This window comes from Mustelus asterias, chromosome 24 (genome assembly GCF_964213995.1).
Source record: "Mustelus asterias chromosome 24, sMusAst1.hap1.1, whole genome shotgun sequence".
Taxonomy (NCBI): domain Eukaryota; kingdom Metazoa; phylum Chordata; class Chondrichthyes; order Carcharhiniformes; family Triakidae; genus Mustelus; species Mustelus asterias.
The window spans coordinates 48400696-48415974 of record NC_135824.1 but is presented as its reverse complement, the minus strand read 5'-3'; the positions used below and the strand labels follow the sequence as shown (position 1 = coordinate 48415974).

General features: G+C 42.3%; 1 protein-coding gene across 2 annotated transcripts in view; it reads left to right on the top strand.

Moving 5' to 3' along the window:
- LOC144511368 (ryanodine receptor 1-like) overlaps positions 1–15279 on the top strand; it is a 495584-nt gene that overhangs the window by 97795 nt on the left and 382510 nt on the right. For both annotated transcript variants that reach the window (XM_078241663.1, XM_078241662.1), the window contains exons 7-10: positions 965–1064; positions 7720–7816; positions 11247–11321; positions 12972–13128. In XM_078241663.1, the coding sequence (XP_078097789.1) occupies positions 965–1064; positions 7720–7816; positions 11247–11321; positions 12972–13128 (429 nt within the window). The remainder of the gene's footprint in view (positions 1–964; positions 1065–7719; positions 7817–11246; positions 11322–12971; positions 13129–15279) is intronic.

The window sequence follows — 15279 nt, the reverse complement described above, 5'->3', positions numbered from 1 at the left end:
TGTGGGAGGAAACCCAGGCAGACACGGGGAGAATGTGCAAACTCCACACTAAGTGACCCAAACCAGGAATCGAACCTGGGTCCCTGGGGTTGAGAGGCAGCAGTGCTAACCACTGTGCCACCGCGCTGACCTTGTGGGGATGAATGGCCTACTCCAGTTCTTATTAGCATACCTCCAAAATTTAACTGGTACCACGATTCTTGGCCTATGCACTGCATGTAGTTACTTGTGGGGATTCTTTGATTTTCTTGCCATAGTCTATCAGAAAATCTAACTCCAATAATGTTAGATTGATTAAAACGTGCTGGTTGACTAGCCTCTTACTAAATATTGTTAATGCAGTACATTGGGATGGCACAGTGGTTAGAGCACTGCTGCCTCTATGCCAGGGACCCGGGTTCAATTCCAGCCACGGGTGACTGTGTGAAGTTTGCATGTTCTCCCCATGCCTGCGTAGGTTTCCTCCAGGTGCTCCGGTTTCTTCCCACAGTCCTAAGATGTGCAGGTTAAGTTGATTAGACATGCTAAATTGCCTCTCTGGGGGATTAGCAGGGTAAGTACCTGCGGTTATGGGGATAGGGTCTGGGTGGGATTATTGTCGGTGCAGACTCGATGGGCCAAATGGCCTCCTTTTGCATTGTAGGGATTCTATGATTGTTAATTGTGACAATCCACAGAACAAACCACACCACATCTCCAAAAAACCAAATTAACATTTATTTTGTCAATTATGTCAGCAATTTAAGGTGAAGGAAGTAATTGACTTTGTGTTAATTTGTGCCTCTGCATTCAGTAGATTGCGAAGCAGTTATCTCTGCCGCTACAATATTTATAACTTGGGAAAGAAAATTGCGAAACTCTGGAACATGGAGCACAGAAAATCCATTTCTTATTCCTAATGTGGTGTGATCCATAGAAAACTTGATGCTGCGATGTTTTCTAAGTATACCCTCTTTTTTCTCAGCATTTGTCTTTTGCTAGTGGAGATTTACAAGTGGATGCCTCCTTCATGCAGACGCTTTGGAATATGAACCCAGTCTGTTCAGGCTGTGAGCTGGCTGAAGGTCAGTAATAAAATGTACCATATAAAATTTAAAGTTTATTTATTTGTGTCACAGGTAGGTTTACAGCAACACTGCAATGAAATTACTGTGACAATTCTCTAGTTGCCACACTCCGGCGCCTGTTTGGGCACACTGAGGGAGAATTTGGCATGGCTAATGCACCTAACCAGCACATCTTTCGGACTGTGGGAGGAAACCAGAGCACCCGGAGGAAACCCACGCAGACACTGGGAGAACGTGCAGACTCCACACAGACAGTGACCCAAGCCGGGGGAATTGAACCCATGTCCGTGGTGCTGTGAGGCAGCAGTGCCACCCAATAACCAGTTACTGCTCTTTACACTCTTGAAGATTAATGTTTTAATTCAATGGATCTTAATTGGAACTGGTTGCTAAGCCAACATTATTGCAATAGAACGCAAGCATTTTGATGGACGTTGCAGTTGAGAAGGTGTTTTATCTTGGAGGATGTGTAGACATGAGCTGTTTTTCAAACTTGCTGTAGCTTTTCTGCAACTTTAATGAACTAATCATTTGACTGGAAACTCTTGGGTTATATGATGTTTTTGAAGAAAATAGCACAAGGCAACAAGGCTAGTTATTCTGACTTAAAAAGAGCCGGTGTTACTTGGAGAGAATTTTTCACTGTCAGTAGAAGAATGCAAATGTTTTGCTAAAAATGCTGGCTAAATTAGGGATCGAGCAGCTGCTGAATTAATTGACAGTTCTGTAATTATGTAGTTTAAATCCGCCCACATTGAGGTTATAATAGGAATCATGACCGTGCTTAAGGATTATTACTCAATGCATACAAAAGTTTTGTTTGATCACATTCCTGAACACCTGTTCACACTATTCCTAAATAAGAGGAACATTATATAACATTTGCTGATGCTTCTAAGCTGTCTAACCATTTGCAGATTGATACTGGAGAAAAGAGTCTGGACGGTTCAGCCAATCCACTAATGATGAATAGATTTTATGCTGAATAAAGCTCTAAACTAGTGTGCATCTTGAAATATTTTTCAATAAAAGTTGAAAGGAATTTGAGCTTGATTACTGAAAATCCACAAAGTAGCGAGACACTGTAAAACCATAATCAACAGCGTCAACTGGGAACCAAGAAACATCTGTGTGGTTAATTGTAACCAAACAGGCATTTTAACCTTGGCGTAGTCATATTTATAACTCTGTCCAGCTTTTGGTAACCTACTTCTGAAAGAATACCGATGATCCAGATGGAACTCGGAAGAGCAGCAGCAATCATTTTAAGGGCTTAAAGAGATTCAAATAGCTGAACATTTTTATTAGAGAAAAGGGGTGCTTGAGACAACACACAACCCAGATCGTTAAACAGCTGAGAGTTTGTGGCACCATTTGAGTGCATCTTTCTCTCAACATCACTTGGCTTAAAGCAGGTTATTGTAAGAAAATCCGTCAAAATGGCTTCCGTAAATGCATCCGATCAGACAGATTTATTCTTTAGGCTTTGAGAAATATCTGCCAAGAAATATCCATCAAATCAGCAGCGTTCTTTACAGCAGGGTAATCAGTCACCAACCACACCACGATGCCCTTATCAATAGATGTAAAAATCTTGGGGGGGGGCAATAACCCAGTTGTATTTTCGCTGGACTATTAATCCAGAAACTCGGCTAATGTTCTAGGGACCGGGGTTCGAATCCCGCCACAGCCGATGGTGGAATTTGAATTGAATTTTTAAAAAATCTGGAATTAAGAATCTACTGATGACCATGAAACCATTATCGGGAAAAACTCATCTGGTTCACTAATGTCCCTTTAGGGGAGGAAATCTGCTATCCTTACCTGGTCTGGCCTACATGTGACTCCAGATCCACAGCAGAGTGGCTGACTCTCAACTGCCCTCTGAAATGACTGAGCGAGCCACTCAATTCAAGGACATGGCCATAAATGCTGGCCCAGCCAACAACGCCCATGTCCCACAAATGAAGAAGAAATTTTTTTTTGCTGTATCAGTTGGAAATGGTTTATCTTGGTTACGACGGATGTAATCAAAGCTCAGTTGAATGCCTATGTCAATTTGGGAAATTAGTCGGAGTCAGGGGGCTACACTTGCAGAAAACATTTCTCCCAACTTTTTCAAAAGTAATATTTGCAAAGTTAATGGGGAAAAAACATCAACTGAGAAATGTGTTGTCACGAACTGGCTCAGCGACGTTAAGTTTTTTTTTTCAATTAACTTCAATAACTCACCATTCAAACCTTCCAGCTGGAAATGTTGTCTTCAGTGTAATGTGTGGGATCATCAGAACACCGTTTCCCTTTAGATGATTCTGCAAAATGGCAGCTGGATTCTGATTTGGCTTTCCTGTCCAAACCAGGAAAGAAAAATTAAGCATCGGGCATTTGTGTCCTTGTTTAGTGCTTATGTTTTCTGGATCCAAGACTACAGATATCAGTCTATAAAATGAAATACCAAAGAACCACTTTAGGTACTGTCTGTTGGTACTTGAAGTTTGCGTTAGGCTCCAATAGATGTCGCAGGACCCCAAATTGCATTGGTTAATGTGCCTCTCAATAATTTTTGCTGGGGGATTGAATTCTCCATTTCAAGGCCCCAATTAAATTGCTGGAGACCCAATATCGATGGGAATGGACTCTAAGTGCTGTGTTGCAATTTTGATTGTGCTGCAGCCCAGTTCTCACCTGTTGAGAGAAGGCAAATAACGCAATGGGTCGTATTTTCAAAGCGGGATCAGGAACTTGACCAGGTGAATTCCAAGTTCTGACACCAAACTTGCAGTCAAATGTCTTTACTGGGTAGCAGAAAGCTGGAGCTGTCGTTGGCTCCAGCAGCAAAGGCAGGCGGCAGCCGTGTTTGAAGTTGCCACTTCCTAACCGAAGCTCTCCAGAGAGCCAGCAACGTCAGTGCTGTTGTTAGTGGTCATGCAGCCTAGATGTAAGTGCAGGGCTCAAGACAGCACCCAGAGGAACTTTGCAATGCCCCTGCAATTAGCCCGACAGCTGTGTACTAACCATGCACCCGACTGTTTGGGTTCAGTAGAACAAAGACTGAAAATAGTATTCTCCACTGGACAGGCCCTTTAACAAGCTCCTTAGTGAGCTAATTGGTGGGTGGATTTCCAGTTTTTTTTTCCCACCAGCCCCCACACTTGAAAATTAGATATTGTCCTGAAGGCAGAAGGTCTCAAGATAGCCTCCAGGGCCGCAATTTTGAAATTGTGGCTGTAGAGTAAAGGGTTAACATCAGAAGCACCTGATACTGATGTAACTGCTGATGCAACTCTGAATCGTAGAATCCCTACAGTGCCAAATGAGGCCATTCGGCCCATCGAGTCTGTACCGACTACAATCCCACCCAGGTTATCTCCAGAACTCCACATATTTACCCTGCTAATCCCCCTACCACTAGGATCAATTTAGCACAGCCAGTCAACCTAACTCGCAAGTCTTTGGACTGTGGGAGGAAACCGGAGGAAACCCTCGCAGATATGGGGAGAAAGTGCAAACTCCAGACAGACAGTGACCCGAGGCTGGAATTGAACTCAGTTCCCTACTGCTGAGAGGCAGCAGTGCTAATTACTTTGCCACTGTGCCATGCCACATGATTAAGTGACTGAGATCTGGAGGGTGGCAGAAGTGCAACGTCAAGTACAGTTGCTGAGATGCACAAAGATCTGTAAATGAGCATGAATGTTTGTTAAAGTAGCTTTCTTGAGAAGATGGGAAAATCCTAAAGAACCCTATCTAGAATTGAACACAAGACAAAACTGTGTCCACACTGGGTCCCACCCCCCTCCACACTGGGTCCCACCCCCCCCCTTGAAATTCTGGCTCTATATGTGTTAATGGGATTAGATATTTCTTCAACTTAACTAAGTTGCTTCATAGAATCATAGAATTCCTACAATGTCCATCAAGTCTACACTGACTCTCCGGCAGAGCATTCCAGCTAGGTCCTATCCTCGTAACCCCACGTATTTACCCTGCTAAGCCCCTTAACCTACACATTTTGGGACACAAAAGGACAATTTAGCATGGCCAATCCTCCCACATCTTTGGACTGTGGGAGGAAACTGGAGCACCTGGAGGAAACCCACACAGTCACGGAGAATGTGCAAACTCCACGCAGTCACCCAAGGCCGGAATTGAACCCAGGTTCCTGGCGCTGTGAGGTAGCAGTACTAACCACCGTGCTTGTTCAATTCTAATCAAGCACGATTATATTAGTGTTGAAACTACACTGTTCTATTTGCATGTTAAAATTTGAAAATATTAGGTCAACAAAATGTTAGTTTTGTCTGCCGTTAAAGTCATAAAATATGGTTATGAAAATAGTTCATGATTCACAACAATGCAAGGATTCTAGGAAGGGGACAAATCGACCATGGTTAATCGATGTAGTTGAGAATAATATTAAACTGAAAGAAAACATAAGTGGCGTTACTCGTAAGGCAGAGGATTGGGAAAGTTTTAAAAATCAACAAAGGATGACCAAAAATAATAGCGGGAGAAGGTAAACTGAGAGTAAACCCAAAAGTAATGTAAAAATGAACAGTAAGAGCTTCTTTAAATCGCTGGAAAGGAAGAGAGAGGCCAAAGTGAACATCAACCCCTTGGAGAACAAGACAGAAAAAATAATAATGGAGAATGAAAATAGCAGAGGAGTTAACTAAATACTTTGCTTTAGTCTTCATTGTGGGAAGGCACTAATAACCTTCCAAAAATACTAATTCAAGGGCAAAAGGGTGGGGAGAAAGAATTAACTATCACTGGATAAAAAATACTAGGGAAACTAATGGACCTAAAGGCTGATAAGTCCCTTGGGCCTGATTGGTTGCATCCTAGGATATTAAAGGAAGTAGCTACAGAGATAGTGGATGCTGTATAGTAATCTTCCGAATCCTTAAATTCTGGGAAAGTCCCAAAGGATTGAAAAACTGCCAATATAACATCCTTATTCGCAAAGGATGGAAGGCAAAAAGCAGGTAACTAGGCCGGTTAGCTTAACATCTATCATTGGGCAAATGTTCGAGTCCATTATAAAGGATGTAATAGCAGAGCATTTAACAATACATGATATAATCAAACCAAGTCAGCATAGCTTCATGAAGAGGGGATCATGTCTGACAAGTTTATTAGAATTATTTGAGATGGTAACAAACGTGATTGGAGGTGAAGAATTAGATGTAATATACTTGGATTTCCAAAATGTGTTTGATAAGGTACTGCTCAAAAGGTTACTTGATGAGATAAGAGCCCATGGTGTTGGGGGTAGTATATTAGCATGGATAGAGGATTGGCTAACTAATAGAGAATAGAGAGTTGGGCTAAGAGGCATTGTCAGGATGGTAACCGGTAACTAGTGGAGTGCCACAGGGACCGGCGCTGGGCCACAATCATTTACAGCATAAATGGCTTGGACAAGGGAAGTGAATGTGCTATTGACAAGTTTACAGATGACACAAAAATAGGTGGAAAGGCAAGTGGGTGGGGATGACACAGTCTACAGAGGGACATAGGCAGGTTAAGTGAGTGGGCAAAATCTTGGCAGATGGAATATAATGTAGGAAAATGTGAAGCTATGCGCTTTGGTAGGAAGGATTAAGTAGCTGAATATTATTTAAGTGGAGAAAGACTGCAGAAAGTTGCAGCACAGGGATTTGGAAGTCCTTGTGCATCAATCACAAAAAGCTAGCATGCAAGTTCAGCAGCTAATCGGGAAGGCAAATGGAATGTTGGCCTTTATTTCTAAGGGAATGGAGTATAAAAATGGGGAAATTTTGCTAAAACTATGCAAGGTCCTTAGTTCGACCACATCTGTTGTGGTCTCCTTGTCTAAGGAAAGATATACTGGCATTGGAGGCAGTCTGAAAAAGGTTCACGAGGTTACTCCTGGATGTGTAGGGATTTTCTGATAAGAGGTTGAGTAGGTTGGGCCCATGCGCATTGGAGTTTAGAAGAACACAGTGATCTTATTGAGACATGTAGGATTCTCAGAGGGTATTGACAAGGCAGATGCCCCTTGGGTTGTTGCCCCTTGGGCTGTTTCCCCTTGAGAGGTTGAGGGCGAATCTCTTCTCAGAGGGGAGTGAATCTGTGGAATTCTTTACTGCAGAGGGCTGTAGAGGCTGGGGCGTTAATATGTTCAAGGCTGAGATAGGCAGATTGTTAATCAGTAAGGAAATCGAAGGGTTAAGAGGGGAAAGTGGAGTTGAGGATTATCATATCAGTCATGATCTCATTGAATGAAGAAGACTCGTTGGATTGAATGGCCTACTTCTGCCCCTACGTCTTATGGTCTTATAGGATGCCTGAGGCAGGAAGAGACTGAATCATGAGGTTTAAAATTTTGACCTGCAAAAAACAAATGTCCTCATAACCTACAAAATCATAGAATGGTGACAGCACACTTATTGTTCACACTGGTCTCTGCAAAAACAACTCGGCTAGTCCCACTCCCTCTCCCTTTCCCCATAACTCTACATTTTTAAAATTCTCTTCTGCTAAGTATCCAACTCCCTTTAACCCAATTTTCTGAGTGCAAAAATATCGATTTGTCCATAAAAATTTGGTTGTGAGATGTGTTGAAATGACAGTCTGCTATATCTCTTGAGTTTATTTAGATATTCCTTCAATTTTATATCCATAGGATTCCTGACCGGTGGACATGTCCTGCGCCTCTTTCATGGTCACATGGATGAATGTCTCACGGTCGCAGCATTCGATCAGGGTGAAGATCAGCGAAGGTCAGTTTATCCATTAATGTTTCTCTCATTTATTACAGATGCTACTTCAGGCTGTAAGCTTTCTTTTTTTTTAATAAAGTCTATTTATTAGTGTCACAAGTAGGCTTACATTAACACTACAATAAAGTTTCTGTGAAAATCCCCTAGTCACCACACTCCGGCGCCTGTTCGGGAACACTGAGGGAGAATTTAGCACGGCCAATCCACCTAACCAGCACGTCTTTCGGACTGGGAGGAAACCCGGAGCACCCGGAGGAAACCCACGCAGACACGAGGAGAACGTGCAGACTCTGCACAGACAGTGACCCAAGCCGGGAATCGAACCCGGGTCCCTGGTGCTGTGAGGCAGCAGTGCTAACCACTGTGCCAATGAGTGATAAAATATCTTTGAAAGTTGTCCAGAGGCCGAGAGTAATAAAATTTTGGTAAATGAAGCACTCGATGCGACACTGGATCATATGACTAGGGGGTCTGCAGCCTACCCCCAGGTTTGTTTAGGTCGCCACTTTAAGTGGGGATAACAGTGTGGCTACTACATTTGATAAGTAGCCATAAGGTAGTAATGCTATTAGGAGGAGACATATTGGGTTAGACTTCCATATCTACTTATTATTCAGCAACTTTCTGGAACCAGAGGGGAAATTTTACCTGAAACAAAAAAGGCTGATTTGTGTTGGGTATGGGAAGAGTGTTGAAGTTTTAAAAATCAGAATTTCGACCCAAGCCCAGGTCCAACTGTCCACTTCCAGCATTAACTGACCAAACTGCACAAGGGAGGAGAGTTGGCACTGTTTTTTTGGCAACTCCATTTCTAATGAAGTCTTGATGTCAGAGTAACATCTTATAGAAATTTTCATAGAAATTTTCATAGAAAATGGCAACAGAACGCAGAGAACAAAAGAAACTAACATTCCACCTTGACTGCCTCCAGTTTCCCAAATGCGGAGGAAATTTTTAGGATGGGAAAGAATTTAAAATAATGCCAAATCAGGTATTGTTAATAGCTTGCTCTTGCGGCATTCCCCTCGTTTGATTAAGTTCAGCTGTTACAGATATTACATTTTAGAACTGAAACTAATAGCCTTGCCGTGTTTACTATGGAAATAATTTGAGCACTCTCAGCAGGGATTTGATTTCACTGCTGATATGAGACTCTTTGCTCGATGGCAGGCAGAATTCACCCACCAGTTGTCACTGGGAGCTGCCCAAGACCAGGTTAATCAGTTCAATTTTTATGACGGGTGTTAACAGGCACTGTTGTATGAAAGGTTGAGGAAATAAATGTTGGGTAAAAATTCAGCCTTTCAGAGTGTGTTAGTTGACTTCCACCGACATGTCTGAGAAGGCTGAATCTCTTGTTTCTTTCCTAAGCACGAGGTATTCAGATGAGAGTAATGTATTTGATTGTTTTGCCTTCCCTTTCCTCGGTCTCCCCGTGACACGAGACACTAACAGAGAAAGTAGGAAAGTAATCTTTGGAGGCTTTTAAAGTTTATTTACTGGTGTCACAAGTAGGCTTACATTAACACTGCAATAGTGCGGCAACAATAATCTCTCCCTCAATGTCAACAAAACGAAGGAGTTTGTCATCGACTTCAGGAAGCGTAGAGGAGAACATGCCCCTGTCTACATCAATGGGGACGAAGTAGAAAGGGTCGCGAGCTTCAAGTTTTTAGGTGTCCAGATCACCAACAGCCTGTCCTGGTCCCTCCATACCGACGCTATAGTTAAGAAAGCCCACCAACGCCTCTACTTTCTCAGAAGAATAAGGAAATTTGGCATGTCAGCTACGACTCTCTCCAACTTTTACAGATGCACCATAGAAAGCATTCTTTCTGGTTGTATCACAGCTTGGTATGGCTCCTGCTCTGCCCAACACCGCAAGGAACTACAAAAGGTCATGAACGTAGCCCAATCCATCACGCAAACCAGTCTCCCATCCATTGACTCTGTCTACACTTCCCGCTGCCTTGGCAAAGCAGCCAACATAATTAAGGACCCCACGCACTCTGGACAATCTCTCTTCCAGCTTCGTCTGTCAGGAAAAAGATATAAAAGTCTGAGACCACGTACCAACCGACTCAAGAACTGCTTCTTCCCTGCTGCTGTCAGACTTTTGAATGGATTTACCTTGCATTAAGTTGATCTTTCTCTACACCTTAGCTATGACTGTAACACTACATTCTGCACTCTCTCCTTTCCTTCTCTATGAATGGTATGCTTTGTCTATAGCGTGCAAGAAACAATATTTTTCACTATGTTAATACATGTGATAATAAGTCAAATCAATGAAGTTACTGTGAAAATCCCCTTGTTGCCACACTCCGGCATTTAGCATGGCCAATGCACCTAACTTGCATGTCTTTCAGACTGTGGGAGGAAACCGGAGCACCTAGAGGTTGAGCTAGCACTAAAAATTACATAAGACAATGTTGATTTTCTCCCAATTTTTTCCTTTCCTCTTGCTAAATTATGTCTGTACTGTACACAATGGGCGGGACTCTCTGGCCTCATCAATGACAAGGACCCGTTCGTTGCGAGTGAGAATGTAGAATTTGGCATTCCAGCCAAAATTTCATTCATTTTCACCGGAAAAATCCCAGCCGGGAACAAGGATCTAACTTTTAATGGTTTATATATATTTAATATTAATGGTATTCGCTCCTTGCGACATTGTGGACACAAATTTGAACAGTAGCAGGTGAAGAATATGTCTTGAGCCTTCTGTGCAAATTATACTCGCACAATAATTATTTGCTATCTGCTGCTGCCTGCAGGATTACTAAACATTTCTCTACACACATGTGCTTGCAGTATCTTTGTTCCTTATTTTGCTTCCACCTTTTTGTAAAAATAATTGTGATTTCCAAGCCCTCCAAAAGTATTCATACGAAGGAAAGACACCAGAAAATAAAGTGCATTGAACTAAACTGAAGCAAGAGACCATTAGTCCAGAAACTCAGCTAATGTCCTGGGGACCCGGGTTCGAATCCCGCCACAGCAGATGGTGGAATTTGAATTCAATTTTTTTTAAAAAATCTGAAATTAAGAATCTACTGATGACCGTTGTCGATTGTTGGAAAAACTCATCTGGTTCACTAATGTCCTTTTTAGGGAAGGAAATCTGCCGTCCTTACCCGGTCTGGCTTACATATGACTCCAGCACCACAACAATGTGATTGATTCTCAACTGCCCTCAGGCAGCTAGGGATGGGCAATAAATGCTGGCCAGCCAGCGACGCCCATGTCCACGAATAAATTTTTTTAAAAAAATCTCATAATCTGACAATTGATTGTTAATCAGGTCAACAAAACCTACTCCATAAGCCATCAAAAAAAGTTACCTTTTAAAATCCCTTGTCAGTCATATAACTGTCTTAATTCTGAGTAAATTATATTCGGAATTAATATGCTTTTCATTGCTCTGTAGGTTGGTTCACTATGAAGGAGGTGCAGTGTGCAGCCACGCAAGGTCCTTGTGGAGACTGGAACCATTGCGCATCAGGTAATGAGATTAGACCAGTGACGATGTCCATTCCACATCATTCTAGGGGAAAAATCTAAGCTGGGTAGTTTGTATAATCCGAATTAGGAAGGATGTAGAATTGTGAAGTGAACAACCAATGGAGTAAATATTTATAATGACCTTTTTTCTTGCAGCATTTTATATTTAATTTTACAAATTGTAGAGAATGTTAAAAATTTATTTATTTTAGTCACAGGTAGGCTTACATTAACACTGCAATGAAGTTATTGTGAAAATCCCTTAGTCCCCACACTCCGGTGCCTGTTCGGGTACACTGAGGGAGAATTTAGCATGGCCAATGCATCTAACCAGCACTTCTTTCGGACTGTGGGAGGAAACCAGAGCACCCGGAGGAAACCCACGCGGATACTGGGAGAACGTGCAGACTCCGCCCAGACACTGACCCAAGCCAGGAATCGAACCTGGGTTCCTGGTGCTGTGAGGCAGCAGTGCTAACCACTGTGCCCCAGTAATCAATGGAATACATATTTATAATGACCTTTCTCTTGAAGCATTTCAAGTTTAATTTTACAAGTTTGAGAATATGTTAGCTAAAACATTTTTAAATCAATCGCTAATAAACTCAGTGGCAACATTCAGGTTAATTTTGGACAACAGTACATGTTGAACCTATGCTGGCAAAATGTTAACTATTTATGCCATTTGACCAATAAGACCAATTATAATGATCCAATTATTGCTAGCAGCAGAAGGAAATTTCTTTAGCTGCAGCCTAGCTGAATATTTTGTTGCATATTCCACCAGCTTTTCTAAATGCCCAAATGTAAATTAGACTGCTGGCAATTATGATTCGTGTCCCATTTTGTAAAAAATAATTCAGGTACAAGATATTCATATGCAGTTACTACGACTACACTTGAATATCTAAAGATATACAATTCGTGTCCTCCTTAGCAATAAATGCACCTATCCCTGAATCATAAGTCTGCTTAGCCAGTGTTATTAAATCTGTACACAAATGGAAATGTTACTGCACACTGATTTTAATTTTAAACCTTTCTATATAGTCCTTGGGAATTCAGAGGAAGTTCACCAGATTGATTGACATATGAGGAGAGATTAAACAGTTTGGGCCTATACTCGCTGGAGTTTAGAAGGATGAGTGGATCTGATCGAGGGATATAAAATTTTAAAAGGGATTGATGAAGGAAATGTAGACCAAATGCCTCCTCATGTGGGGCAGTCTAGAACAAGAAGTCACAAGTATAGGTTGAGAGGCAGTAGATTTAAAACTGAGATGAGGAGGAACTACTACTCGCAGAGGTTGGTGAATTTGTGGAACTCGCTGCCCCATAGCGCGGTGGAGTCCGAATCGTTGAATGGTTTCAAGAAAGAGATAGATATATTTCTAATTTTTAAAAAAAGGGGATACGGGGAACAGGTGGGGAGGTGGATTTGAGAGCGTGGATAGATCAGCCATGATCTGATTGAGCCTGCTCCGCCATTCAAAGGGCTGAATTTGCCAACTTCTGCTCCTAATTCCTATGTTCCTATGAATTGAACAGTCCATACATTGTAATGATGTTGATTATGAGTACATGACTTGCAAATTACGTGTTTGTTGAGGTGTTGATCTGTTTTCTGAAGCATTGTTACTTTTCTCAACAGCTGGAGTGGTGGCCATATGAAGTGGGGTCAGCCTTTCCGCATTCGTCATGTCACCACAGGCAAATACTTGGGTCTGGACGAGGAGAAAGGGCTTTTACTTTTTGATCAAGATAAATCAAATATCAAAATCACCTCATTTTGTTTCCGAGTCTCAAAGGTGAGAGAAAATTGCGGGGGGCGGGGTGAAGAAAGAGAGCTATATTCCACATGCTAATTTATATCCAACCTTCTAATCGGTGCACAGATAAGGAAAGTTGTCTGGGGTGAGATTTTCCAGCCATGTGCACCCCAAGACCGGAAGTTCCCGTCCAAGGTTAACAGACCTTTAAATGGTCCATCGAATTTTCTGACCTGCCACTGTTTCCTGTGGCAGGCGGGATCAGAAGATCCTGCCTCTGTTTTTTTTCCAATTTAGTTGATTTTGGGTGTGATAGCATGAAGGGTGCATGGCACTCGTTCTCCACCTGCAGCCTGCCAGCCCTTTGTCAATGAGGATTGGCACCTCCTGCTTGCACAACTGAGCAGCAGAAAAGGAAAACGTGTTGGTGTTTAAATTGCTCCCCGGTGTTGGGAGGGATAGGAATAATCAGTTAGCGGTGCTGCTGGTCTTCATAATCAACTGAACCAGGGATATGTGTGACTTTTAATCAGAGCCATTCAAACATGAGATTAATCTTTATAGGAGAATGAAAAATGACCAGATACTCATAAGTCAGGACTTTAAAGCTTGTTTTTGTTTACTTATTCTAGCCCATTCCTTTTTAACACAACACAGTCTCTTATCTTCTCCCATTCCAAACCTGTTCTATTACATTTTGACTCGTTCAGCCCCTCATAGCTCCACACTAACTTTTATTTCCTGCTGCCTATGCTATTCCGTTAGTACGTTCCACTTAAGTATTGTGGCTGTGACTCTTGAGCCTTTCCCCCCCCATACCCATATTTTGGTGGCACAGAGGTTAGCACTGCTGCCTGTCAGAAGCCAGGGATCTGGGTTCAATTCCGGCCTTGGATGACACTGTGTGGAGTCTGCACGTTCTCCCAGTGTCTGTGTGGGTTTCCTCCCGGGTGCTCCGGTTTCCTCCCACAGTCCAAAGATGTGCAGGTTAGGTGTATTGTCCATGTTAAATTATCTCTTAGTGTCCCAAGATGTGTAGGTAAGGGAGATTAGCGGGGTGAATACATGGGGTTACGGGGTTAAGGCCTGGGCGGGATGCTCTATCGGAGAGTCGGTGCAGGCTCGATGGGCCTGTTGTAGGGAAAAATCCCTTGTACCAGTGCATTCAAGGAGGTCGAATCTCAAGGCAAGGTTCAAAGTGTTTTTCTTTATTGTACAATTACTGGGATCCCAGGGAGACCCCCGTAGCCAGCTTAAAAACAGTGGCTTGGCCACGTTGATCTCAACAGTTACACATTCGCTCTGGATATTTATAGGAATCCAAATTCGAGCGGGAACATTTGCTCATACATTTTTACAATACCTAAAAAGTGGCCTATCTGGTCAGGAAGTTCCCTGGTAGACTTTGTCAATTTGCATCTGTATGGTGTGTGTCCGTGTTAATGGGACTGCCTGTTCTTGCCCCAGTGTTTTAATGTGTTTCCCATTATCCTCTCGATGTGTCCCCTTATCTAAATCGACCTCTGATGTTTTGTGTCTGTATTCTATGCTTGCGAGATTAGGTGTTAATGTCATTTTGTCCTGCTGTGTGTAGGGGGATTTAATCTCATCTTTTATTCTTTTTATCCTGGTTTATCAAGTTTCTTTGCCTGCCTTGGCCATTTTATTCCCATAATATTTTATTTACAGTACAGTTGTGCCATATATCCCACTCCCAGGTCTTGACTCGCAGATATCCTGATCTTCTGGCCAGGGGCCGTTTTAAAATGTAGCTTCGTGCTGTTGCTGGGCAGAATAAGGATCTTCCACCAAACTTGAATTAAAGGTCTCTCAACTATGCAGAGGGGGATTTAAACGAATGTCGATTCGGGTGTTCCCCTCTGCATTGTGGGCACGTTATGAATGGTGCCAATCAGTCCAATAAATGAATATGTTTAATGAGGTGAATATTGATGAGATAATAAAAATATGGCTTTGGAAAATGGCCTACTTCAGGCCGAATGGCCACCTTCTGCACTGTGGGGATTCTATGATTCTTGATGGATTGTAAGCGAATAGGCCAGACAGTGCTAATGAATATGGAAGAGCCTTCCCCCATTTTGTGATAGGCAGGCCGCTGTACTAACTTGGGTCTACTGATATGAGAGAATGCATTTTACTGATATTAAAACAAGAGGAGATCCTTCTTTC